This window comes from Dendrobates tinctorius, unplaced genomic scaffold (assembly GCF_039654945.1).
Source record: "Dendrobates tinctorius isolate UK_male_01 unplaced genomic scaffold, ASM3965494v1 ptg000059l, whole genome shotgun sequence".
Lineage (NCBI taxonomy): Eukaryota > Metazoa > Chordata > Amphibia > Anura > Dendrobatidae > Dendrobates > Dendrobates tinctorius.
Window position 1 is genome coordinate 22,618,883 of NW_027361727.1, and position 27,401 is coordinate 22,646,283.

General features: G+C 49.3%; 1 protein-coding gene across 8 annotated transcripts in view; it reads left to right on the forward strand.

Moving 5' to 3' along the window:
- The window catches only part of PRDM11 (PR/SET domain 11), an 87,996-nt gene that overhangs the window by 45,028 nt on the left and 15,567 nt on the right, over positions 1–27,401 (forward strand). For all 8 annotated transcript variants that reach the window (XM_073578587.1, XM_073578579.1, XM_073578582.1 and 5 more), the window contains 2 exons: positions 6,416–6,678; positions 9,747–9,814. In XM_073578587.1, coding sequence (XP_073434688.1) covers positions 6,416–6,678; positions 9,747–9,814 — 331 coding nt within the window. The remainder of the gene's footprint in view (positions 1–6,415; positions 6,679–9,746; positions 9,815–27,401) is intronic.

Here is a 27,401-nt window from a genome sequence, read left to right on the forward strand (position 1 = left end):
CAAAGTCAAAGCAAGAATGCAAAAAGCCGAGCAGAAAACTTAGCTTTAGAAGAGCAGGAATTAAGACTGGTCTCCAAGGATCCCACAGAGAAATCACCCGCAGGGCAGAAGGGCGTCGGCAGCCTTATATCCAGTCAGTAACTCCACTCAGCCAGTCATCATCATCAGACTCAGGTGTTTGATAATCAGGCTCACTACCTTTCTTTACCAGAAGAGGGAGTTCCTCGGGCCTCAGTAGTGAAGGGGAAAATGAACTCACAACAGTACCTCCCCCTTGAGGAGGGGTCACCGAACCCTCAACCACGCCACCAGGGCGATCCGGGTGAGCCCGATGAAAGGCACGCACCAATCTTTTGGCATTAATATCAGAGGCAGAGACCCAGGAATTATCCTCCTGACCATAACCCTTCCACTTAACCAAATACTGGAGTCTCCGTCTAGCCAGATGGGAATCCAGTACTTTCTGTACCTCATATTCCATGTTACCTTCAACCAATACAGGGTCTGGAGGTGCCACCCCCGGAACAACAGGTTCAACAAACCTCTTCAACAAAGATTTATGGAACACATTATGGATTTTAAATGTGACAGGAAGAGCCAAACGAAAAGAGACCGGATTAATAATCTCCAAAATCTTGTAAGGTCCAATAAATCTAGGCTTAAACCTAGGAGAAGCCACCTTCATAGCAATATTTTTTGATGATAACCACACCATATCACCAACCTTAAACTGGGGACCAATGGTCCTATGTCGGTTGGAAAACCGCTGGGCCTTTTCCTGGGAGAGAGATAACTTATCCACCACTTGGTCCCAGATCTGGTGCATTCTCTCCACCACAGTGTCAACACCTGGGCAGGCAGAGGGCTCCACCTGCCCTGAAGAAAATCGATTATGAAACCCAAAGTTACAAAAAAAAAGGTGACATCAAAGTGGCAGAACTAGCTCTATTATTTAAAGCAAATTCGGCCAAGGGCAAAAATGAAACCCAATCATCCTGATCAGCAGAAATAAAACATCTCAAATATGACTCCAAGGTCTGGTTTGTTCTCTCTGTCTGCCCATTGGTCTGAGGGTGAAAAGCAGAGGAGAAGGACAACTGAATTCCCAGCTTGGAACAGAAAGTTCTCCAAAATCTAGACACAAACTGGACTCCTCTGTCAGATACAATGTTCTCAGGAATCCCGTGCAAGCGAACCACCTGTTGTAAAAACAGCGGCACCAACTCAGAGGAAGACGGCAACTTAGGGAGTGGTACAAGATGAACCATCTTAGAGAACCTATCACAAATCACCCAAATAACAGTCATCCTTTGAGAGACAGGCATATCAGAGATGAAATCCATTGAAATATGGGTCCATGGCCTCTTGGGGACAGACAAAGGCATCAACAACCCACTAGAGCGAGAACACGATTTAGACCGGGAGCACGTCCCACAGGACTGCACAAAATTCCTGACATCACGAGACAAGGAGGGCCACCAAAAAGACCGACTCACCAGATCTCTAGTACCAAAAATACCTGGATGACCAGCCAAAACAGAGCAATGAACTTCAGACATCACTCTCTTCTTCCACTGGTCAGGAACATACAACTTTCCACTGGGACAATGCTCAGGTTTGTCCTCCTGGAACTCTTCCAGAGCACGTCTCAAATCGGGCGAGATGGCAGAAAGAACTACCCCTTCGCCTAAGATGGTAGCAGGCTTGGTCACCACAGGAGAATCAGCAAAGAAGCTCCTAGAGAGGGCGTCTGCCTTGACATTCTTAGTTCCAGGAAGAAAAGAAACCACAAAATCAAAACGTGTAAAAACCAAGGCCCACCTAGCCTGTCTAGGGTTCAAGCGCTTAGCCGTCTCTAGGTAAATCAAATTCTTGTGGTCAGTGAGGACCACGACTTGATGCTTAGCTCCCTCCAACCAATGTCTCCACTCCTCAAATGCCCATTTCATGGCCAACAGTTCCCGATTCCCCACATCATAGTTACGTTCAGATGGAGAGAACTTTCGGGAAAAGAAAGCACAGGGATTCATTTTAGATGTTACAGGATCCTTTTGGGACAAAACAGCTCCTGCACCAATCTCAGAAGCATCCACCTCTACCTGGAACGGAATTGAGACATCAGGTTGCCGCAAAACCGGGGAGGAGGTGAATCTTCGCTTCAGCTCCTGAAAGGAAGAAACAGCCTCCGGAGACCAATTTAACACATCAGCACCCTTCTTAGTCAAATCAGTCAATGGCTTGGCAATACTAGAAAATTTTGCTATAAATTTCCGATAAAAATTAGCAAAACCCAAAAACTTCTGGAGGGCCTTCAAAGAAGTGGGTTGAACCCAATCGTAAATGGCCTGTACCTTGGCCGGGTCCATTTCAGTAGTTGACGGGGACAAAATAAATCCCAAAAAAGAAATCCTCTGTACTCCAAAAAGGCATTTAGATCATTTGACATACAGGGAATTCTCCCTCAAGATCCGGAACACAGTCCGAATATGTTCCACATGAGAATCCCAATCCTTGGAGAAGATCAAAATATCATCCAGATAGATAATCAAAAATGTATCGACAAAATATCGTTCATGAAACACTGGAAGACAGAAGGGGCATTAGTGAGCCCAAAAGGCATCACCAGGTACTCAAAATGTCCCTCCGGAGTATTAAACGCCGTCTTCCATTCATCCCCATGCTTAATGCGAATAAGATTATACGCCCCCCTGAGGTCAAGCTTGGTAAACCAGCAAGCACCTTTAACTCTGGAGAATAGATCAGAAATCAGGGGTAACGGATACTGATATTTAACAGTAATTTTGTTGAGGGCACGCTAATCAATACAAGGTCTTAATGATCCATCCTTTTTGGCTACAAAAAAAAACCCGGCACCTAAGGGTGACGAGGATGGTCTAATATGACCCTTCTCCAAAGCCTCCTTAATATAGGATCGCATAGCCTCGTGCTCGGGTACAGATAAATTGAAGAGCCGACCCTTGGGAAATTTACACCCCGGGCTCAGTTCAATTGCACAGTCATAACTCCTATGAGGAGGCAGAGACGCAGACTCATTCTCACTAAATACATCATAAAAGTCCGCCAAATAATCAGGAACATCATGCGACTGAGGAGAGGTGGAAAACACCGGAGCCTCACTAAAGGCACACCGACAACCCCAACTCACCACAGACACAGATTTCCAATCCAAAACTGGATTATGAATTTGTAACCAGGGAAACCCCAGAACAATAGTATCATGCAGATTATGCAACACCAAAAATCTGCAATTTTCTTGATGGTCTGGGGCGACCCGCATTACCACCTGGGTCCAAAACTGAGGTTTATTTTTAGCCAAAGGAGTAGCATCAATCCCCCTCAAAGGGATAGGCGTCTGCAGAGGTGTCATCGGAAATCCACAACGTTTAGCAAAATCCAAGTCCATTAGGTTTAGGGCTGCTCCCGAATTCACAAAAACCTTGGCGGAAAATGTGGACAGGGAGCAGATCAGAGTAATAGCCAAAAGAAACTTAGGTTGAACACCACCAACAGAAAACGTGTGTGCAAAGCGTTTCTCTCGTTTAGGACAGACAGAAATAATATGCAAGGCATCTCCACAGAAAAAACACAACTTATTACGCCTTCTGAACTCCTGACGCTGCTCTCTGGAAAAAACTCTATCACATTGCATAGGTTCAGACATTTGTTCAACAGGTGGCAACACCTCTCGTGCAGCTTTGCGTTCGCGCAAACGCCGATCAACCTGAATGGCTAATGACATAGAATCGTCAAGACCAGAGGGAACAGGAAATCCCACCATAGTATCTTTTACGGCTTCTGACAACCCCTTCCGAAAGAGAGCAGCCAAGGCATTATCATTCCAGGTAGTAAGTACTGCCCACTTTCGGAATTTTTGACAGTACAATTCAGCAGAATCACGACCCTGGTTCAATGCCAGCAGGGTCTTTTCAGCCTGATCAATGGCATTAGGTTCGTCATACAACAACCCCAAGGCCTGAAAAAATGCGTTCACGTTAGTCAGAATAGGATCATCTGGTTTCAAAGAAAACGCCCAATCCTGGGGATCGCCACGCAGCAAAGAGATGACAATTTTAACCTGCTGCGCGGAGCTCCCTGACAAGTTAGGCTTCAAGGCAAAAAATAATTTACAATTATTTTTGAAATTCAAAAATTTAGACCGATCCCCAAAAAATACATCAAGTGTAGGAATCTGGTTCAGCAGCATGTGAATGAGCAAGGTAGGCGGAAATTCCCCGCACTTCCGCAGCGAGCTGCTCCACACGATCAGACAATTGCTTTATCTCCATTGAGAAAAAAAAAAAATTCCCCCTACGGCCTCAGAGATATAGAGGAAAAAATATACACACTTTTTTTTTTTTTTTTTTACAATTCTTTCCTGCTATAGAGTACCCTAGGATCTGCGGTATGGCGGGTGATTCTGTTATGATTGAGTCACCGTAGGAGGCAAACACAAAAATAGAAGCTACGTACAGAAAACCAGAGAAGTTGGCAACTATCAGATTGCAGACCCCTGAACCTATCAACACAACTAGCAGTAGCCGTGGGGGGGTTCCTACGATGCCCTAGACCCCTCGATCACAGCCGGAGCGCTAAATAGCCTAAAGACAGAAAAGGAAATCTAAACTGCCCCAGAGCAGACCCCAAAGTAAAAGGCAGCCCCCAACATATAATGACGGTGAAGCAAGATGAAAAAACACTCGCACAGATAGAAAGATAGACTGAGCAAAGACGGGGCCCAAGCTAACTAAACAGAACAGGAAAGGAAGGTTGCTGTCTGCAATCTGCCAAAACCCTATCAAAGACATAAGCCAACAAGCTGATATGAAAAAGACCCTGAAGCAGCTAGGCTTCAAAAACTAAATCAGCACTCAGGTATTTTCAGAAGACAGAGCTAAAGGAATTCAGCACACCCCAGCAGGGAATGGCAGAAATCCAGAAAAACAAAGCAAAACAAAGTCAAAGCAAGAATGCAAAAAGCCGAGCAGAAAACTTAGCTTTAGAAGAGCAGGAATTCAGACTGGTCTCCAAGGATCCCACAGAGAAATCACCCGCAGGGCAGAAGGGCGTCGGCAGCCTTATATCCAGTCAGTAACTCCACTCAGCCAGTCATCATCATCAGACTCAGGTGTTTGATAATCAAGCGCACTACCTTTCTTTACCAAAAGAGGGAGTTCCTCGGGCCTTAGTAGTGAAGGGGAAAATGAACTCACAACAGGATCCCTTTAAGAGAGTCTGGGGTCAGAAATAAAGCACTGGATGGATTTGCCCTGACTTCCATACCGGGGATCCCTTTAAGAGGGAAGATGTGCCTACGGGATGGATAATGTGTGATGGGAATATGGGCACGGGAGGGGGGATTCATTTCTGTCTTGTGCTCTCTGCTCCTTTCAGGGGGGCAGACAATGGCTGGGAGCTTATGTTCCCAGGGATGCTAGATTTCTCCCACCATGTCAGTGTCTGCTGAGGTGTTGTCAAGTGGATAAACTTGCTCATAGCAACCAATCACAGCTCAGCTTCTTTTGAACATCTCTGGTGAAATGAAAGATGCTTCTTGATTGGTTGGTGACACACACACACATTCAGTTTTATATATAGAGATATAGAGATTTATAATGTGTGTAGGTAGACACCCGAATGACAAAGGGAACGCTAAATTGGAATAGTACAATGTGGAGTTCTCATATAAATATGACTCTGTGCACATGGTGTTATATGTGAATATTAAGCGTTTTTCTAAATCTAGCATTTCAGCAGATTATAAAATGAGTTTTCATAATTTTTGGTGGCATTGGACAGTCACTTTCTGCCCACCAGTGACAAGCTTCAGAGTGCTCAGCTCCTTGGGAGATTTGACTCACTACTCTTTGAGAAGGGTCCCATGACAATCAAGATATCACGAGGTGTCCTCCTGATGAGAGCCCCAGAAATAACTGTAGTTTGTGGGGTAATTTCCCTGCAGCGCCACCTCAGGGGAAGTGTAGCATTACACAGTTGTCATTCACATCAGTGAGTTGTCAGTCATACAGAGAGAGAGAAACACTGTACCCTGAATACAGGACCCCCCTCTATAAACTCCTCGGAAGGTGGATGGAAATGGGTCTTCTGAACTAAACAACCAATTTAAGCTAAAACAGTTGAGGCAGAGATTCCGTAAAATTGCTTGTAATGAAAAGTTTATCAAACAGAGCATAGAAATCTGTACTGACTTGTGCTTTTATTACAAAAGAGGGAACACTCAGATTACCGTTTAATGAAGCCAGCAGAGATCATGAAATTGAAGGGATTGGTACAGAAAATGTATTAGAAAGCTGAGTTATACTGTAATGAATGGTAGCGGTCAGCAGTCACTATTGGGGTCATAAGCTCATTTAATCCCTTTTCTTTCCCACTCCAGTCTGTGAACTTTGCCAGGAACACTTTGTCGATGAGTGTCCAAGTCATGGACCCCCGGTCCTGGTGCCGGACACACATGTTCCCCTTGGCATACCGGATCGGGCAGCGCTAACAGCTCCATGTGGGATCGAGGTGGTGAAGGACGACACTGGGGAGAGTGAAGTGCGCTGTGTGAATGATGTCATACCCAAAGGGCAGATGTACGGGCCATACGAGGGGAAGATCTCGTCCCAGGACCAGTCATCGGGATTCTTCTCCTGGCTGGTGCGTATGCAGAATAAAGTCTCAATACTAAATTTCAGGGCTGTGGAGTCGGTAAGCCAAACCTGCGACTCCGACTCCTCAATTTCCCTTACACCGACTCCAACTCCGACTCCACGACTCCGACTCCCACATTTATTGCTTATATTTAAGTGAAAAATGTATTGTAGTACAATGTGAACATCAGACATTTAATCATTTCTATGATCTAATAATCAAGATGTTTAGATAGAACATAATATCTATTTATTGGAATACAACTTTAGAACACAAAAAACTGTAATAGTAAATATCTAATACACTGGCTACATGTACATGTATACTGTACAGACCAAAGTTTGGACACACCTTCTCATTCAAAGAGTTTTCTTTATTTTCATGACTATGAAAATTGGAGATTCATTCTGAAGGCATCAAAACAATGAATTATCACATGTGGAATTACATAATTAAAGTGTGAAACAACTGAAAATATGTCTTATATTCTAGGTTCTTCAAAGTAGCCACCTTTTGCTTTGATTACTGCTTTGCACACTCTTGGCATTCTCTTGATGAGCTTCAAGTGGTAGTCACCAGAAATGGTCTTCCAACAGTCTTGAAGAGATGCTTAGCACTTATTTGCCCTTTTGCCTTCACTCTGTGGTCTAGCTCACCCCTAACCATCTCGATTTGGTTCAGATCTGGTGACTGTGGAGGCCAGGTCATCTGGCGTAGCACCCCATCACTCTCCTTCTTGGTCAAATAGCCCTTACACAGCCTGGAGGTGTGTTTGAGGCCATTGTCCTGTTGAAAAATAAATGATGGTGCAACTAAGCGCAAACTGGATGGAATAGCATGCCGCTGCAAGATGCTGTGGTAGCCATGCTGGTTCAGTATGCCTTCAATTTTGAATAAATCCCCAACAGTGTCACCAGCAAAGCACCCCCACACCATCACACCTCCTCCTCCATGCTTCACGGTGGGAACCAGGCATGTAGAGTCCATCCGTTCACCTTTTCTGCGTCGCGCAAAGACATGGTGGTTGGAACCTAAGATCTCAAATTTGGACTCATCAGACCAAAGCACAGATTTCCACTGGTCTAATGTCCATTCCTTGTGTTCTCTAGCCCAAACAAGTCTCTTCTGCTTGTGGCCTGTCCTTAGCAGTGGTTTCCTAGCAGCTATTTTACCATGAAGGCCTGCTGCACAAAGTCTCCTCTTAACAGTTGTTGTAGAGATGTGTCTGCTGCTAGAACTCTGTGTGGCACTGACCTGGTCTCTAATCTGAGCTGCTGTTAACCTGCGATTTCTGAGGCTGGTGACTCGGATGAACTTATCCTCCGCAGCAGAGGTGACTCTTGGTCTTCCTTTCCTGGGGCGGTCCTCATGTGAGCCAGTTTCTTTGTAGCGCTTGATGGGTTTTGCCAATCCACTTGGGGACACTTTCAAAGTTTTCACAATTTTTCGGACTGACTAACCTTCATTTCTTAAAGTAATGATGGCCACTCGTTTTTCTTTACTCAGCTGCCTTTTTCTTGCCATAATACAAATTCTAATAGTCTATTCAGTAGGACTATCGGCTGTGTATCCACCAGACTTCTGCACAACACAACTGATGATGCCAACCCCATTTATAAGGCAAGAAATCCCACTTATTTAACCTGACAGGGCACACCTGTGAAGTGAAAACCATTTCTGGTGACTACCTCTTGAAGCTCATCAAGAGAATGCCAAGAGTGTGCAAAGCAGAAATCAAAGCAAAAGGTGGCTACTTTGGAGAACCTAGAATATAAGACATATTTTCAGTTGTGTCACACTTTTTTGTTAATTATATAATTCCACATGTGGTAATTCATAGGTTTGATGCCTTCAGAGTGAATCTACAATTTTCATAGTCATGAAAATAAAGAAAATGCTTTGACTGAGAAGGTGTGTCCAAACTTTTGGTCTGTACTGTGTGTGTGTGTATATATATATATATATATATATATATATATATATATATATATATATATATATATATATATATATACAAAAGGAAAAAAAATAGGCAGCACACAAATTAAATGTGAAAAAAGTGGATACTTTACTGATCCTCAGATGGTAACGTTTCAACGGTGACCCGTCTTTGTCAAGCAATGTAATTATGGTGAATGCAAAAAAATCTGACATACTTAGGGGAATAAAATAAGAGCATAAACCAACCCTTTAAAAGGGTTGTCCATTACTGGACAATATCAGGTCCTCGATATCAGATCGATGGGGGGCTGATGTGGTATCCCCCCCAATCAGCTGATTTAATCTCCTGCAATGGCTGGATGACAGTGGACAGACCAGAATAGCACAGCTCTGTACACACAGTGCAGCTCGCCTCCTATCGGACGGAGTGTAATACAGCCTCGTATCAGCAATCAAGTAGTAATAGGGTGAGTAAAAGAAAGAAAAAAGTTTTAAAATTATTTAAAAAACCTAAATATTCCAGGAAAATAGCATCGTCATGGGCGAAAAAGTCTCAAGTATGTAAATATTACATGTTTATTCCGAAATAAAAAATTGCCAGAATTGCTATTATCGTGCCTCCGCCAGGAACGTGGTGGTAATTATATACTTTCTGCTTATGCTGCAAAACAAAAATTCTGATTATAAAAAATATGTAAGTTTGGTATTGCCCTAAATGCAGTGACCCGTAGGATAAAGTAAAATGAAACCCACAAATTGCAATAGAATTGCAATTTTTTTTTTCCAACACATTATATTAATAAACATTAAAAGAGTTGTCCAGTCAGTGGATCTATCTCAGGATAGGTCATCAATATCAGATCTGTGGGGATCGCACGCTCAATACCCCCCCACCTGGCTCGTCTCCATGACTTGTGTAGTTGCCGCTGCCAGGGACCGCAGAACAGCTTCTGTTCAAGAGAATTCTATTCATTGTATACATTCCGTAAATTAAGAGGTGACGTTAAAAAAATATCAGTTATTCTGCCAAACCCAAGGCCTCATAACTGCAAAAAAAAAAATCAAGAAAAAAGTGATGGCTCCTCAAAGGGTTAAGAGGAATCTGTACTTTTCTATCTTTAACTTTTTTGTAGATAGTGGATAACGACAACAAGTATAAATCCATTGACTGCACCGACGAGAGCTGCGCCAACTGGATGAGGTCAGTGTTTTGTTACACTGTATAGGTTGCATTTGTTACATTGTATCACTGTTATGGACTGTCATTACTTCCACGTCTGTCTACATACTGTTTACTAGGTGGGGGTTCTATATTATGTGTAAGAATTGTGAGAATAGTCCACTACTTGGACAGCCTTTACTCCTAAGTAAAATAAAAAAAGACTGTATACTTGCCTCCCGCACTGTCGTCGTTCCAGCAGTGTTAGTTCCTGATCTCCTGGCGCTCACGTGACAAAACATTCAGCCCCCACTATTAGACTGCAGTACACACACCTCCTGAATACGTCCAGGGGAAGTGTCAGCAAAGCAGTCTATTATCTGTCTGCCAGTGGTGTAACTAGAGACCAATGGGCATATTCATGAGTTTAATAAGCGGTACCACGTGACCGCTGAAGGCAGGAAGGGAGACCGTGGGAGAATGGGGCTGCAGATACCGCGGCAGGAGGGGGTAAGTATAGGCTATATTCACCTGTCCCTGGTCCATCGCTACTTGCTGCTGTCTGCTGCATCCTCTGTTAGTGACATTCAGGCAGCAGAGGGCGCAGTGACGTGGTTAGTGCGCGCCGTGCCCTCTGCTGCCTGAACGTCACTGACAGATGACGTGGCAGACAGCGGCGAGCAGTGACGGACCCGGGAAAGGTGAATATCTCAGGTGCCGAGTCCTGAGCCAGCAGTGACACCGGCACCTGGTCCCCAGCGACGGAGAGGTGAGTATGTCATTTTTTTATTTTTATTTGCAGCTGCAGCACATGGGGGCATAATCTATGGAGCATCTTATGGGGGCAGCATATGGGGGCATAATATATGGGAGCATCATATGGGGGCATAATCTATGGAGCAGCATATGGGGGCATAATCTATGGTGCATCTTATGGGGGCATAATCTATGGAGCATCTTATAGGGCCATAACCTTTATGGAGCAGCATATGGGGTCATTATTAACCTTTGTGCAGCATTATATGGGGTGTATTTTGTATGGAGCATCTTATGGGGCCATCATGAACTGTATGGAGCATTATATGGGGCTCCTGATTCAATATGGATATTCAAAAACATTTAACCTACTGATGTCTCAGTTAATTATGCTTATTGGTATCTCTTTTTATTTTTGAAATTTACCAGTAGCTGCTGCATTTTGCACCCTAGGCTTATACTCGAGTCAATAAGTTTTCCCAGTTTTTTGTGGCAAAATTAGGGGGGTACGGCTTATACTCGAGTATATATGGTATTCGACCAACCAGCAAGAATTCTGGCTCACGCAGACCCTGTTAGTTTTTCTGTAAGAAGCCTCCTACTCTGCGCTCATTACCTGTATTAATTGCACCTGTTTGAACTCGTTACCTGTATAAAAGATACCTGTCCACACTCTCAATCAATCACATTCCAACCTCTTCATCACGGCCAAGACCAAACAGCTGTCTAAGGATACCAGGGACAAAATATGATTCTATGAAAGATCAGTAATCAGCGACTGTGGTCGTGATGCCACTGGTGTTCGCTGATTGTTATGTCATGTGAGTGCTACAGCCACTATCATGAGAGCACTGGGAGGGCCTGCACCAACATTGGGGTGAATATAATTTTTTTTTATTTTTCTTCAGGGGCTTCAGCAGTTAAGAAAGGTGTTGTCCAAGTAATGGACAATATCTTTGTAACGGGTCTTCCAAGCTGGGGTACCTCTTTCAGTACCACCCCGTGTTTTCTGAGGTCCGCTCTGCGTTGGCTGGAGTCTGAATGAATGACGCTGGCTGGAATTCCTCTGAGTGCATGGACGCATATAAAAGATCACTGCTTCTCCACGTATTTCCAGTCTGACAACACTTTACTCACAGGACACAGAATATATATCACACAGATACAGAGGGCAGGCCAATAGACAAGCGTCAGGCCAGACATGCATTACAAAAGCCGCAGGTGGCCGGAGCCTGCGGATGTTTACTGTGGGAATTACAAAGGTGGGGGGAGGGCGGACACTGCTGATACATTAGGGACATGCATCTCACTTTGAACCTATTATATATACATATAACTGCACAACATATTCTGGGTGCTGAGTGGTTCTGTAACACGGCTCCCCCTTTTCAGCGACGCGATCGGCATACACAGTCTGATCCTCAACGGATCGGTTTGGGGATGACCGAAGTTTATGGGGTTGGTACAAGTTCCGTTTGTCGACTTAGTCCATCGGCGTTACCGTTTTGTTTGCCGGGTCTGTAGTGGATGGTGAAGTCCAGAGGTTGTAGGGCTAAACTCCACCGCAGCAATCTGGCGTTGTCTCCGGAGACCCAATTAAGCCAGACTAGGGGATTATGGTCCGTTAGGAGGGAAAACTGTCGTCCATACAAATATGGTTGCAACTTCTTGAGTGCCCATACTACCGCCAGGCACTCCTTCTCGATGGCCGCATAGCCTACTTCACGGGGCAGTAGTTTCCGACTCAGGTAAGCTACCGGGTGTTCTTGGCCGTCCGGCCCGACTTGGCTCAGTACTGCCCCCAATCCAAACATAGAAGCGTCTGTGTGAACAAGGAAACGTTTAGTTGGATCGGGTGCGGCCAATACAGGGGTATTGGTGAGGGCGTCCTTTAGTTGGCGGAAGGCTTCCTCACACTCTGAGGTCCAGGTTACCTGGCAGGGTTGGTTCTTACGGGTCAGATCAGTGAGGGGCTTGGCTACGCTGCTGTAATTGGGAACGAATTTCCTGTAATATCCCGCTGTCCCTAGAAACGCCATGACCTGGGTTTTAGTGCGTGGGATGGGCCATTTGGCTATGGCCTCAATCTTGGCTGGTTCTGGTCGCTGTTTCTCACTTCCCACCCAATGCCCTAAATACTGAACCTCTGCTTTGCCCACGTGACACTTGTTTGGGTTCAGGGTGATTCCGGCCTGGTGGATCCTGTCCAATACTGTCTCTAGGTGATTTAGATGCTCTTCCTATGTCGCACTGTAGATGGCGATATCGTCCAGGTAGGCACAAGCATAGTCCTGGAGACCATCCAGAAGCCCGGTCAGCCAGCCTTTGGAAGGTCGCCGGGGCATTCTTCATCCCGAATGGCATAACTCGAAACTGGAATAAGCCGAACGGGGTGACAAATGCCGACTTGGGAATAGCGTCAGGACCAAGGGGAATCTGCCAGTAGCCTTTGCATAGATCGATGGTGGTCAAATACTTTGCCCCCACCAGCCGGTCTAACAACTCATCCACACGCTGCATGGGATATGCATCCGTCACTGTTTTCTCATTGAGCTTACGATAGTCTACACAAAACCGTGTAGTCCCATCCTTCTTGGGCACTAACACTACGGGGAATCCCCAGGGACTATCTGACTCTTCAATGACCCCTAAACGCAGCATCTCTTGAATCTCTTGTCGCATCCCCTCTCGTACAGACTCAGGGACGCGGAAGGGGTTTTGTCGCAGGGGGGTCTGATCCTGGGTCTCAACCTTGTGTTGTGCCAGGCGAGTGTACCCCGGTCTCTCTGAAAACATCCTCTGTCGCAGCCTCAACAACGCCTCCGCCTGCTGTCTCTCCCGGGGGCCTAGGTCTTCGCCCAAGTGTACCTGGTCCCATGTTTTAGACTGAGTCCTTTCCCCTAAGACATCCGGCAAGGGAAGTCCGGCTAAATCCTCTGCTTCAGGTGCACAGATGGCCACTATCTCTTCAGGGAGCTCCCGGTAGGGCTTCAGCTTATTCACGTGGAACATGCGGATAACCCTGGGGTCATTACAATCGGCGACATTATAGGTTGTGTCGGCTATTTTCCCCACTACCTGGTAGGGCCCCTGCCATGCAGCTTGAAACTTATTCTGCTTAGTAGGCTCTAACACCAGGACCTTCTGTCCTATTTCCAAAGTGCGCTCTCTGGTCCTCCGATCGTACCATAAGCGCTGGCGCCGCTGTGTCGCCTGCAGGTTCTCACGTACAACCTGGGTCAGCTCCTGTAGGCGGTCCCGGAATTCCAGCACATAGGGTACAATAGGTACCCCTTCTATGAGGCCCTCCCCTTCCCAGTGTTCCAGCACTAAGTCTAGGGGTCCCCTTACCCGTCTCCCGTATACCAGCTCGAACGGGGAGAACCCCGTGGATTCTTGGGGCACCTCCCGATAGGCAAACAGGAGGTGTGGCAAGAATTTCTCCCAGTCCCTGTAGGTCCTGGTAAAAGTCCCAATGAGCTGTTTTAATGTCCCGTTAAAGCGTTCACACAACCCATTGGTTTGCGGGTGGTATGGGGCGCTTCTAATGGACTTTACGCCGCACAGCTTCCACAGTTGGTGGGTCACCTCTGCTGTAAACTGGGTACCCTGGTCCGAGATAATCTCCCGGGGAAATCCAACCCGTGAAAAAACCTGGAGCAGGGCGGCCGCCACCGTCTCTTCCAGTATGTTAGGTAACGCAACCGCCTCTGGATACCGTGTGGCATAATCTACCACTGTCAGTATCTACTTTTTCCCGGACGGACTGGGTTTGGCTAACGGCCCTATCAGATCGACCGCTACTCGGCTAAATGGTTCCTCCACAATGGGGAGGGGGCGTAATCTGGCCTTGCATCGATCCCCCCTCTTGCCAATGCGCTGACAACTGTGACAGGTCTGGCAGCACTGACTAACTTCATATGTTACCCCCGGCCAAAAGAAGTTTTGGGTCAGACGATGCCTGGTGCGACTGACGCCGAAGTGCCCGGCCAAGGGTATATCATGAGAGATTCGCAGTAACTCCTGCCTATACTTCTTGGGAATTACCAGCTGTTGTTTTATAGTGGGGCTCGTCCCTGTGTGGTGCTGCTCTGTGATCCGGTAGAGGAGTCCCTGCTTCCATACAAACTGTTCCCCTTCCATTACCCCTCTCCCCTCCTGTGCCTTCCCACGATATCCCTCTAATGAAGGATCCTCAAGTAACTCCCTCTTAAATTCATCTGGGGTGGCCCAAGAAATGTGTCTGGCTATGGGAATACGTGTAGGGCTGGAATGTCTTACCTGGGCCTCTGAGTGTGATTCCACCTCCGCAGCTCGAGCTTGTCTCCGGGTGGTCACAGGATATGTCTCAGCCAGAGGGGCCACCGAGAATGCAGACAACATGGGCCCCAAGTCATTTCCCAGCAAGACGTCTGCAGGCAAATCCTCCATCAAGCCGACCTCAACAAGGCCATCCCCGACTCCCCAGTTCAGGTGAATCCTGGCAGTGGGTAGTCGATGTATGGCTCCCCCTGCTACACGGACTGCCACTGTCCGGTCCGTCTTCTCTTGGTCCCGGACGAGATGAGGCTTCACAAGGGTCAAAGTTGCCCCGGAATCTCTTAGTCCCTGCATACGTTTCCCATTAACCCACACGACTTGTCGATGCTGTTGTCGATTATCTGCCCGGGCTGCCTGCACGGGGTCTACTTCATGCAGCACTTCCTCCATCTCTTCCACCCCTTGATTAATCGTAGCCACCAATGCCGGGTCAGCTTCACCTTGGTAGCAGTGTACAGCAGCCCGGCTGAAGGTAGCTGTTCCCGCCTTTGGCCACTGGGTATGCTGAGTCCGGTTGGGGCATTGTCTTTGCAGGTGGCCCAGCTGACGACAGGTGTGGCATCGTGCCCCAGGGGGACTGTTGTAGGCCGGGTTTCTAGCTGGTCCCCCTACAATCTTCGGTGGTTTGGGGCCCTCCAGGTTCATGGGCGGGCCCCTAGGGACCACCTTTGATCCGGACAACTGCGGCCTCCTGGCATCATGATGTTCATCGGCCAGACGAGCGGCTTCCTCAAGAGTCGTTGGCCGCCTGTCCCGAAGCCATTCCTGTGTCTCGGGGTTTAGTCCATTAAAGAATCGTTCTAACAGGAAGAGCTGGAGGACGTCCTCCTTAGTGGTTGCTTGGCTCCCTTGTACCCACTGTAGCAGTGACCGCCGTAATTTACAGGCCCGTTCAGCGTGGGTATCGGTTACGCGTTTTATAAGTCCATGGAACTTTTGGCGGTAGGCCTCTGGTGTCAGCGCATATAGGGCCAAGATCACTTCTTTGATCTGCTCATAGTCCATACAGTCCTCATCAGGTACCATGCGATAGGCGTCCGCTGCCCGGCCTGTCAGCTTGCTGGCCAGAATCTGAACCCGTTCCTCCGGCTTTACTTGATGAAGAGCACACTGCCGCTCAAAGTCCTGCAGAAAGCCATCAATGTCTTCCTCTGCCTCCCCCAACTGTCGGAAGGCATTGTACTGGATCTTTTTGTGGCTTACTGTTGAAGGTACCTGATCGAAGGCCAGAGCTCCCCCTGCTCGCTGACTCTCCTCTCTCCGCTCTGCCATCTCCATCTTGGCCAGCTCCACTTTGGTCCGCTCTGCCATCTCCATCTTGGCTAGCTCTATCCTGGTCCGCTCGGCCATCTTTTCCTTCAGATCAGTACGCACATCAGCCATTACCTCTCGTATGATCTCCACTGCAGGGTTTGGGCCATGGAACGCCAGTCTGTTCTTTACCTCCCTCTGGAATTCGGTCTCCTCCACATTCACATTGGGGGGCGCTGCATTGTCGTGTTCCATGATGGCTGCTATCAAATCCGCTTTTGTTTTGTTGCTGGCGATCAACCCTCGGGCTTCCACCAGGTCTTTTAATGTAGTCCTCTTTAACTTCTGGTAATTATTTTCCATTCATTCCTTTCCTCCTGTAGAAGGGGTATCAAATCCCGCTGGCTGCCACCAGTGTAACGGGGTCTTCCAAGCTGGGGTACCTCTTTCAGTACCACCCCGTGTTTTCTGAGGTCCGCTCTGCGTTGGCTGGAGTCTGAATGAATGACGCTGGCTGGAATTCCTCTGAGTGCATGGACGCATATAAAAGATCACTGCTTCTCCACGTATTTCCAGTCTGACAACACTTTACTCACAGGACACAGAATATATATCACACAGATACAGAGGGCAGGCCAATAGACAAGCGTCAGGCCAGACATGCATTACAAAAGCCGCAGGTGGCCGGAGCCTGCGGATGTTTACTGTGGGAATTACAAAGGTGGGGGGAGGGCGGACACTGCTGATACATTAGGGACATGCATCTCACTTTGAACCTATTATATATACATATAACTGCACAACATATTCTGGGTGCTGAGTGGTTCTGTAACACGGCTCCCCCTTTTCAGCGACGCGATCGGCATACACAGTCTGATCCTCAACGGATCGGTTTGGGGATGACCGAAGTTTATGGGGTTGGTACAAGTTCCGTTTGTCGACTTAGTCCATCGGCGTTACCGGTTTGTTTGCCGGGTCTGTAGTGGATGGTGAAGTCCAGAGGTTGTAGGGCTAAACTCCACCGCAGCAATCTGGCGTTGTCTCCGGAGACCCAATTAAGCCAGACTAGGGGATTATGGTCCGTTAGGAGGGAAAACTGTCGTCCATACAAATATGGTTGCAACTTCTTGAGTGCCCATACTACCGCCAGGCACTCCTTCTCGATGGCCGCATAGCCTACTTCACGGGGCAGTAGTTTCCGACTCAGGTAAGCTACCGGGTGTTCTTGGCCGTCCGGCCCGACTTGGCTCAGTACTGTCCCCAATCCAAACATAGAAGCGTCTGTGTGAACAAGGAAACGTTTAGTTGGATCGGGTGCGGCCAATACAGGGGTATTGGTGAGGGCGTCCTTTAGTTGGCGGAAGGCTTCCTCACACTCTGAGGTCCAGGTTACCTGGCAGGGTTGGTTCTTACGGGTCAGATCAGTGAGGGGCTTGGCTACGCTGCTGTAATTGGGAACGAATTTCCTGTAATATCCCGCTGTCCCTAGAAACGCCATGACCTGGGTTTTAGTGCGTGGTATGGGCCATTTGGCTATGGCCTCAATCTTGGCTGGTTCTGGTCGCTGTTTCTCACTTCCCACCCAATGCCCTAAATACTGAACCTCTGCTTTGCCCACGTGACACTTGTTTGGGTTCAGGGTGATTCCGGCCTGGTGGATCCTGTCCAATACTGTCTCTAGGTGATTTAGATGCTCTTCCTATGTCGCACTGTAGATGGCGATATCGTCCAGGTAGGCACAAGCATAGTCCTGGAGACCATCCAGAAGCCTGGTCAGCCAGCCTTTGGAAGGTCGCCGGGGCATTCTTCATCCCGAATGGCATAACTCGAAACTGGAATAAGCCGAACGGGGTGACAAATGCCGACTTGGGAATAGCGTCAGGACCAAGGGGAATCTGCCAGTAGCCTTTGCATAGATCGATGGTGGTCAAATACTTTGCCCCCACCAGCCGGTCTAACAACTCATCCACACGCTGCATGGGATATGCATCCGTCACTGTTTTCTCATTGAGCTTACGATAGTCTACACAAAACCGTGTAGTCCCATCCTTCTTGGGCACTAACACTACGGGGAATCCCCAGGGACTATCTGACTCTTCAATGACCCCTAAACGCAGCATCTCTTGAATCTCTTGTCGCATCCCCTCTCGTACAGACTCAGGGACGCGGAAGGGGTTTTGTCGCAGGGGGGTCTGATCCTGGGTCTCAACCTTGTGTTGTGCCAGGCGAGTGTACCCCGGTCTCTCTGAAAACATCCTCTGTCGCAGCCTCAACAACGCCTCCGCCTGCTGTCTCTCCCGGGGGCCTAGGTCTTCGCCCAAGTGTACCTGGTCCCATGTTTTAGACTGAGTCCTTTCCCCTAAGACATCCGGCAAGGGAAGTCCGGCTAAATCCTCTGCTTCAGGTGCACAGATGGCCACTATCTCTTCAGGGAGCTCCCGGTAGGGCTTCAGCTTATTCACGTGGAACATGCGGATAACCCTGGGGTCATTACAATCGGCGACATTATAGGTTGTGTCGGCTATTTTCCCCACTACCTGGTAGGGCCCCTGCCATGCAGCTTGAAACTTATTCTGCTTAGTAGGCGCTAACACCAGGACCTTCTGTCCTATTTCCAAAGTGCGCTCTCTGGTCCTCCGATCGTACCATAAGCGCTGGCGCCGCTGTGTCGCCTGCAGGTTCTCACGTACAACCTGGGTCAGCTCCTGTAGGCGGTCCCGGAATTCCAGCACATAGGGTACAATAGGTACCCCTTCTATGAGGCCCTCCCCTTCCCAGTGTTCCAGCACTAAGTCTAGGGGTCCCCTTACCCGTCTCCCGTATACCAGCTCGAACGGGGAGAACCCCGTGGATTCTTGGGGCACCTCCCGATAGGCAAACAGGAGGTGTGGCAAGAATTTCTCCCAGTCCCTGTAGGTCCTGGTAAAAGTCCCAATGAGCTGTTTTAATGTCCCGTTAAAGCGTTCACACAACCCATTGGTTTGCGGGTGGTATGGGGCGCTTCTAATGGACTTTACGCCGCACAGCTTCCACAGTTGGTGGGTCACCTCTGCTGTAAACTGGGTACCCTGGTCCGAGATAATCTCCCGGGGAAATCCAACCCGTGAAAAAACCTGGAGCAGGGCGGCCGCCACCGTCTCTTCCAGTATGTTAGGTAACGCAACCGCCTCTGGATACCGTGTGGCATAATCTACCACTGTCAGTATCTACTTTTTCCCGGACGGACTGGGTTTGGCTAACGGCCCTATCAGATCGACCGCTACTCGGCTAAATGGTTCCTCCACAATGGGGAGGGGCGTAATCTGGCCTTGCATCGATCCCCCCTCTTGCCAATGCGCTGACAACTGTGACAGGTCTGGCAGCACTGACTAACTTCATATGTTACCCCCGGCCAAAAGAAGTTTTGGGTCAGACGATGCCTGGTGCGACTGACGCCGAAGTGCCCGGCCAAGGGTATATCATGAGAGATTCGCAGTAACTCCTGCCTATACTTCTTGGGAATTACCAGCTGTTGTTTTATAGTGGGGCTCGTCCCTGTGTGGTGCTGCTCTGTGATCCGGTAGAGGAGTCCCTGCTTCCATACAAACTGTTCCCCTTCCATTACCCCTCTCCCCTCCTGTGCCTTCCCACGATATCCCTCTAATGAAGGATCCTCAAGTAACTCCCTCTTAAATTCATCTGGGGTGGCCCAAGAAATGTGTCTGGCTATGGGAATACGTGTAGGGCTGGAATGTCTTACCTGGGCCTCTGAGTGTGATTCCACCTCCGCAGCTCGAGCTTGTCTCCGGGTGGTCACAGGATATGTCTCAGCCAGAGGGGCCACCGAGAATGCAGACAACATGGGCCCCAAGTCATTTCCCAGCAAGACGTCTGCAGGCAAATCCTCCATCAAGCCGACCTCAACAAGGCCATCCCCGACTCCCCAGTTCAGGTGAATCCTGGCAGTGGGTAGTCGATGTATGGCTCCCCCTGCTACACGGACTGCCACTGTCCGGTCCGTCTTCTCTTGGTCCCGGACGAGATGAGGCTTCACAAGGGTCAAAGTTGCCCCGGAATCTCTTAGTCCCTGCATACGTTTCCCATTAACCCACACGACTTGTCGATGCTGTTGTCGATTATCTGCCCGGGCTGCCTGCACGGGGTCTACTTCATGCAGCACTTCCTCCATCTCTTCCACCCCTTGATTAATCGTAGCCACCAATGCCGGGTCAGCTTCACCTTGGTAGCAGTGTACAGCAGCCCGGCTGAAGGTAGCTGTTCCCGCCTTTGGCCACTGGGTATGCTGAGTCCGGTTGGGGCATTGTCTTTGCAGGTGGCCCAGCTGACGACAGGTGTGGCATCGTGCCCCAGGGGGACTGTTGTAGGCCGGGTTTCTAGCTGGTCCCCCTACAATCTTCGGTGGTTTGGGGCCCTCCAGGTTCATGGGCGGGCCCCTAGGGACCACCTTTGATCCGGACAACTGCGGCCTCCTGGCATCATGATGTTCATCGGCCAGACGAGCGGCTTCCTCAAGAGTCGTTGGCCGCCTGTCCCGAAGCCATTCCTGTGTCTCGGGGTTTAGTCCATTAAAGAATCGTTCTAACAGGAAGAGCTGGAGGACGTCCTCCTTAGTGGTTGCTTGGCTCCCTTGTACCCACTGTAGCAGTGACCGCCGTAATTTACAGGCCCGTTCAGCGTGGGTATCGGTTACGCGTTTTATAAGTCCATGGAACTTTTGGCGGTAGGCCTCTGGTGTCAGCGCATATAGGGCCAAGATCACTTCTTTGATCTGCTCATAGTCCATACAGTCCTCATCAGGTACCATGCGATAGGCGTCCGCTGCCCGGCCTGTCAGCTTGCTGGCCAGAATCTGAACCCGTTCCTCCGGCTTTACTTGATGAAGAGCACACTGCCGCTCAAAGTCCTGCAGAAAGCCATCAATGTCTTCCTCTGCCTCCCCCAACTGTCGGAAGGCATTGTACTGGATCTTTTTGTGGCTTACTGTTGAAGGTACCTGATCGAAGGCCAGAGCTCCCCCTGCTCGCTGACTCTCCTCTCTCCGCTCTGCCATCTCCATCTTGGCCAGCTCCACTTTGGTCCGCTCTGCCATCTCCATCTTGGCTAGCTCTATCCTGGTCCGCTCGGCCATCTTTTCCTTCAGATCAGTACGCACATCAGCCATTACCTCTCGTATGATCTCCACTGCAGGGTTTGGGCCATGGAACGCCAGTCTGTTCTTTACCTCCCTCTGGAATTCGGTCTCCTCCACATTCACATTGGGGGGCGCTGCATTGTCGTGTTCCATGATGGCTGCTATCAAATCCGCTTTTGTTTTGTTGCTGGCGATCAACCCTCGGGCTTCCACCAGGTCTTTTAATGTAGTCCTCTTTAACTTCTGGTAATTATTTTCCATTCATTCCTTTCCTCCTGTAGAAGGGGTATCAAATCCCGCTGGCTGCCACCAGTGTAACGGGGTCTTCCAAGCTGGGGTACCTCTTTCAGTACCACCCCGTGTTTTCTGAGGTCCGCTCTGCGTTGGCTGGAGTCTGAATGAATGACGCTGGCTGGAATTCCTCTGAGTGCATGGACGCATATAAAAGATCACTGCTTCTCCACGTATTTCCAGTCTGACAACACTTTACTCACAGGACACAGAATATATATCACACAGATACAGAGGGCAGGCCAATAGACAAGCGTCAGGCCAGACATGCATTACAAAAGCCGCAGGTGGCCGGAGCCTGCGGATGTTTACTGTGGGAATTACAAAGGTGGGGGGAGGGCGGACACTGCTGATACATTAGGGACATGCATCTCACTTTGAACCTATTATATATACATATAACTGCACAACATATTCTGGGTGCTGAGTGGTTCTGTAACACGGCTCCCCCTTTTCAGCGACGCGATCGGCATACACAGTCTGATCCTCAACGGATCGGTTTGGGGATGACCGAAGTTTATGGGGTTGGTACAAGTTCCGTTTGTCGACTTAGTCCATCGGCGTTACCGGTTTGTTTGCCGGGTCTGTAGTGGATGGTGAAGTCCAGAGGTTGTAGGGCTAAACTCCACCGCAGCAATCTGGCGTTGTCTCCGGAGACCCAATTAAGCCAGACTAGGGGATTATGGTCCGTTAGGAGGGAAAACTGTCGTCCATACAAATATGGTTGCAACTTCTTGAGTGCCCATACTACCGCCAGGCACTCCTTCTCGATGGCCGCATAGCCTACTTCACGGGGCAGTAGTTTCCGACTCAGGTAAGCTACCGGGTGTTCTTGGCCGTCCGGCCCGACTTGGCTCAGTACTGCCCCCAATCCAAACATAGAAGCGTCTGTGTGAACAAGGAAACGTTTAGTTGGATCGGGTGCGGCCAATACAGGGGTATTGGTGAGGGCGTCCTTTAGTTGGCGGAAGGCTTCCTCACACTCTGAGGTCCAGGTTACCTGGCAGGGTTGGTTCTTACGGGTCAGATCAGTGAGGGGCTTGGCTACGCTGCTGTAATTGGGAACGAATTTCCTGTAATATCCCGCTGTCCCTAGAAACGCCATGACCTGGGTTTTAGTGCGTGGTATGGGCCATTTGGCTATGGCCTCAATCTTGGCTGGTTCTGGTCGCTGTTTCTCACTTCCCACCCAATGCCCTAAATACTGAACCTCTGCTTTGCCCACGTGACACTTGTTTGGGTTCAGGGTGATTCCGGCCTGGTGGATCCTGTCCAATACTGTCTCTAGGTGATTTAGATGCTCTTCCTATGTCGCACTGTAGATGGCGATATCGTCCAGGTAGGCACAAGCATAGTCCTGGAGACCATCCAGAAGCCTGGTCAGCCAGCCTTTGGAAGGTCGCCGGGGCATTCTTCATCCCGAATGGCATAACTCGAAACTGGAATAAGCCGAACGGGGTGACAAATGCCGACTTGGGAATAGCGTCAGGACCAAGGGGAATCTGCCAGTAGCCTTTGCATAGATCGATGGTGGTCAAATACTTTGCCCCCACCAGCCGGTCTAACAACTCATCCACACGCTGCATGGGATATGCATCCGTCACTGTTTTCTCATTGAGCTTACGATAGTCTACACAAAACCGTGTAGTCCCATCCTTCTTGGGCACTAACACTACGGGGAATCCCCAGGGACTATCTGACTCTTCAATGACCCCTAAACGCAGCATCTCTTGAATCTCTTGTCGCATCCCCTCTCGTACAGACTCAGGGACGCGGAAGGGGTTTTGTCGCAGGGGGGTCTGATCCTGGGTCTCAACCTTGTGTTGTGCCAGGCGAGTGTACCCCGGTCTCTCTGAAAACATCCTCTGTCGCAGCCTCAACAACGCCTCCGCCTGCTGTCTCTCCCGGGGGCCTAGGTCTTCGCCCAAGTGTACCTGGTCCCATGTTTTAGACTGAGTCCTTTCCCCTAAGACATCCGGCAAGGGAAGTCCGGCTAAATCCTCTGCTTCAGGTGCACAGATGGCCACTATCTCTTCAGGGAGCTCCCGGTAGGGCTTCAGCTTATTCACGTGGAACATGCGGATAACCCTGGGGTCATTACAATCGGCGACATTATAGGTTGTGTCGGCTATTTTCCCCACTACCTGGTAGGGCCCCTGCCATGCAGCTTGAAACTTATTCTGCTTAGTAGGCGCTAACACCAGGACCTTCTGTCCTATTTCCAAAGTGCGCTCTCTGGTCCTCCGATCGTACCATAAGCGCTGGCGCCGCTGTGTCGCCTGCAGGTTCTCACGTACAACCTGGGTCAGCTCCTGTAGGCGGTCCCGGAATTCCAGCACATAGGGTACAATAGGTACCCCTTCTATGAGGCCCTCCCCTTCCCAGTGTTCCAGCACTAAGTCTAGGGGTCCCCTTACCCGTCTCCCGTATACCAGCTCGAACGGGGAGAACCCCGTGGATTCTTGGGGCACCTCCCGATAGGCAAACAGGAGGTGTGGCAAGAATTTCTCCCAGTCCCTGTAGGTCCTGGTAAAAGTCCCAATGAGCTGTTTTAATGTCCCGTTAAAGCGTTCACACAACCCATTGGTTTGCGGGTGGTATGGGGCGCTTCTAATGGACTTTACGCCGCACAGCTTCCACAGTTGGTGGGTCACCTCTGCTGTAAACTGGGTACCCTGGTCCGAGATAATCTCCCGGGGAAATCCAACCCGTGAAAAAACCTGGAGCAGGGCGGCCGCCACCGTCTCTTCCAGTATGTTAGGTAACGCAACCGCCTCTGGATACCGTGTGGCATAATCTACCACTGTCAGTATCTACTTTTTCCCGGACGGACTGGGTTTGGCTAACGGCCCTATCAGATCGACCGCTACTCGGCTAAATGGTTCCTCCACAATGGGGAGGGGGCGTAATCTGGCCTTGCATCGATCCCCCCTCTTGCCAATGCGCTGACAACTGTGACAGGTCTGGCAGCACTGACTAACTTCATATGTTACCCCCGGCCAAAAGAAGTTTTGGGTCAGACGATGCCTGGTGCGACTGACGCCGAAGTGCCCGGCCAAGGGTATATCATGAGAGATTCGCAGTAACTCCTGCCTATACTTCTTGGGAATTACCAGCTGTTGTTTTATAGTGGGGCTCGTCCCTGTGTGGTGCTGCTCTGTGATCCGGTAGAGGAGTCCCTGCTTCCATACAAACTGTTCCCCTTCCATTACCCCTCTCCCCTCCTGTGCCTTCCCACGATATCCCTCTAATGAAGGATCCTCAAGTAACTCCCTCTTAAATTCATCTGGGGTGGCCCAAGAAATGTGTCTGGCTATGGGAATACGTGTAGGGCTGGAATGTCTTACCTGGGCCTCTGAGTGTGATTCCACCTCCGCAGCTCGAGCTTGTCTCCGGGTGGTCACAGGATATGTCTCAGCCAGAGGGGCCACCGAGAATGCAGACAACATGGGCCCCAAGTCATTTCCCAGCAAGACGTCTGCAGGCAAATCCTCCATCAAGCCGACCTCAACAAGGCCATCCCCGACTCCCCAGTTCAGGTGAATCCTGGCAGTGGGTAGTCGATGTATGGCTCCCCCTGCTACACGGACTGCCACTGTCCGGTCCGTCTTCTCTTGGTCCCGGACGAGATGAGGCTTCACAAGGGTCAAAGTTGCCCCGGAATCTCTTAGTCCCTGCATACGTTTCCCATTAACCCACACGACTTGTCGATGCTGTTGTCGATTATCTGCCCGGGCTGCCTGCACGGGGTCTACTTCATGCAGCACTTCCTCCATCTCTTCCACCCCTTGATTAATCGTAGCCACCAATGCCGGGTCAGCTTCACCTTGGTAGCAGTGTACAGCAGCCCGGCTGAAGGTAGCTGTTCCCGCCTTTGGCCACTGGGTATGCTGAGTCCGGTTGGGGCATTGTCTTTGCAGGTGGCCCAGCTGACGACAGGTGTGGCATCGTGCCCCAGGGGGACTGTTGTAGGCCGGGTTTCTAGCTGGTCCCCCTACAATCTTCGGTGGTTTGGGGCCCTCCAGGTTCATGGGCGGGCCCCTAGGGACCACCTTTGATCCGGACAACTGCGGCCTCCTGGCATCATGATGTTCATCGGCCAGACGAGCGGCTTCCTCAAGAGTCGTTGGCCGCCTGTCCCGAAGCCATTCCTGTGTCTCGGGGTTTAGTCCATTAAAGAATCGTTCTAACAGGAAGAGCTGGAGGACGTCCTCCTTAGTGGTTGCTTGGCTCCCTTGTACCCACTGTAGCAGTGACCGCCGTAATTTACAGGCCCGTTCAGCGTGGGTATCGGTTACGCGTTTTATAAGTCCATGGAACTTTTGGCGGTAGGCCTCTGGTGTCAGCGCATATAGGGCCAAGATCACTTCTTTGATCTGCTCATAGTCCATACAGTCCTCATCAGGTACCATGCGATAGGCGTCCGCTGCCCGGCCTGTCAGCTTGCTGGCCAGAATCTGAACCCGTTCCTCCGGCTTTACTTGATGAAGAGCACACTGCCGCTCAAAGTCCTGCAGAAAGCCATCAATGTCTTCCTCTGCCTCCCCCAACTGTCGGAAGGCATTGTACTGGATCTTTTTGTGGCTTACTGTTGAAGGTACCTGATCGAAGGCCAGAGCTCCCCCTGCTCGCTGACTCTCCTCTCTCCGCTCTGCCATCTCCATCTTGGCCAGCTCCACTTTGGTCCGCTCTGCCATCTCCATCTTGGCTAGCTCTATCCTGGTCCGCTCGGCCATCTTTTCCTTCAGATCAGTACGCACATCAGCCATTACCTCTCGTATGATCTCCACTGCAGGGTTTGGGCCATGGAACGCCAGTCTGTTCTTTACCTCCCTCTGGAATTCGGTCTCCTCCACATTCACATTGGGGGGCGCTGCATTGTCGTGTTCCATGATGGCTGCTATCAAATCCGCTTTTGTTTTGTTGCTGGCGATCAACCCTCGGGCTTCCACCAGGTCTTTTAATGTAGTCCTCTTTAACTTCTGGTAATTATTTTCCATTCATTCCTTTCCTCCTGTAGAAGGGGTATCAAATCCCGCTGGCTGCCACCAGTGTAACGGGGTCTTCCAAGCTGGGGTACCTCTTTCAGTACCATCCCGTGTTTTCGGAGGTCCGCTCTGCGTTGGCTGGAGTCTGAATGAATGACGCTGGCTGGAATTCCTCTGAGTGCATGGGCACATTTAAAAGATCACTGCTTCTCCACATATTTCCAGTCTGACAACACTTTACTCAGAGGACACAGAATATATATCACACAGATACAGAGGGCCGGCCAATAGACAAGCGTCAGGCCAGACATGCATTACAAAAGCAGCAGGTGGCCGGAGCCTGCGTATGTTTACTGTGGGAATTACAAAGGTAGGGGGAGGGTGGACACTGCTGATACATTAGGGACATGCATCTCACATGGAACCTATTATATATACATATAACTGCACAACATATTCTGGGTGCTGAGTGGTTCGGTAACAATCTTTAAACGAACATACATGATTAATGAATAAAAGATGACTTTTTGCATCCCGGGGGGGTCTAGAACAGTGGAGGGGTTAATATCTGTATCCCTTCTTCTAAAGGGTTAGTCTACAAATAAAGAACATAGTTGCTTTTTAAAGAGTTAATCTGCAAGAGAAGGAAAACAGTTGCCACCATAATGAAGAGAAGACTTACAGGTTTAACCTCTGCAGTGGCACCTGCTGTTTCAAAATACACAGGAACCCTTCTTTCTTCGTACATAGCTACATCCAGCATGAAGTAAGACTGTAGCATAGACCATCCACAAGGTCCGACGCAACGTACTCTTTTATTCCTTCTGAAATATTTCCCATTTCAAGAGCAGGAAGGCTCCCACATCTTTCAAAATTGTGAGACAGTGGAGAG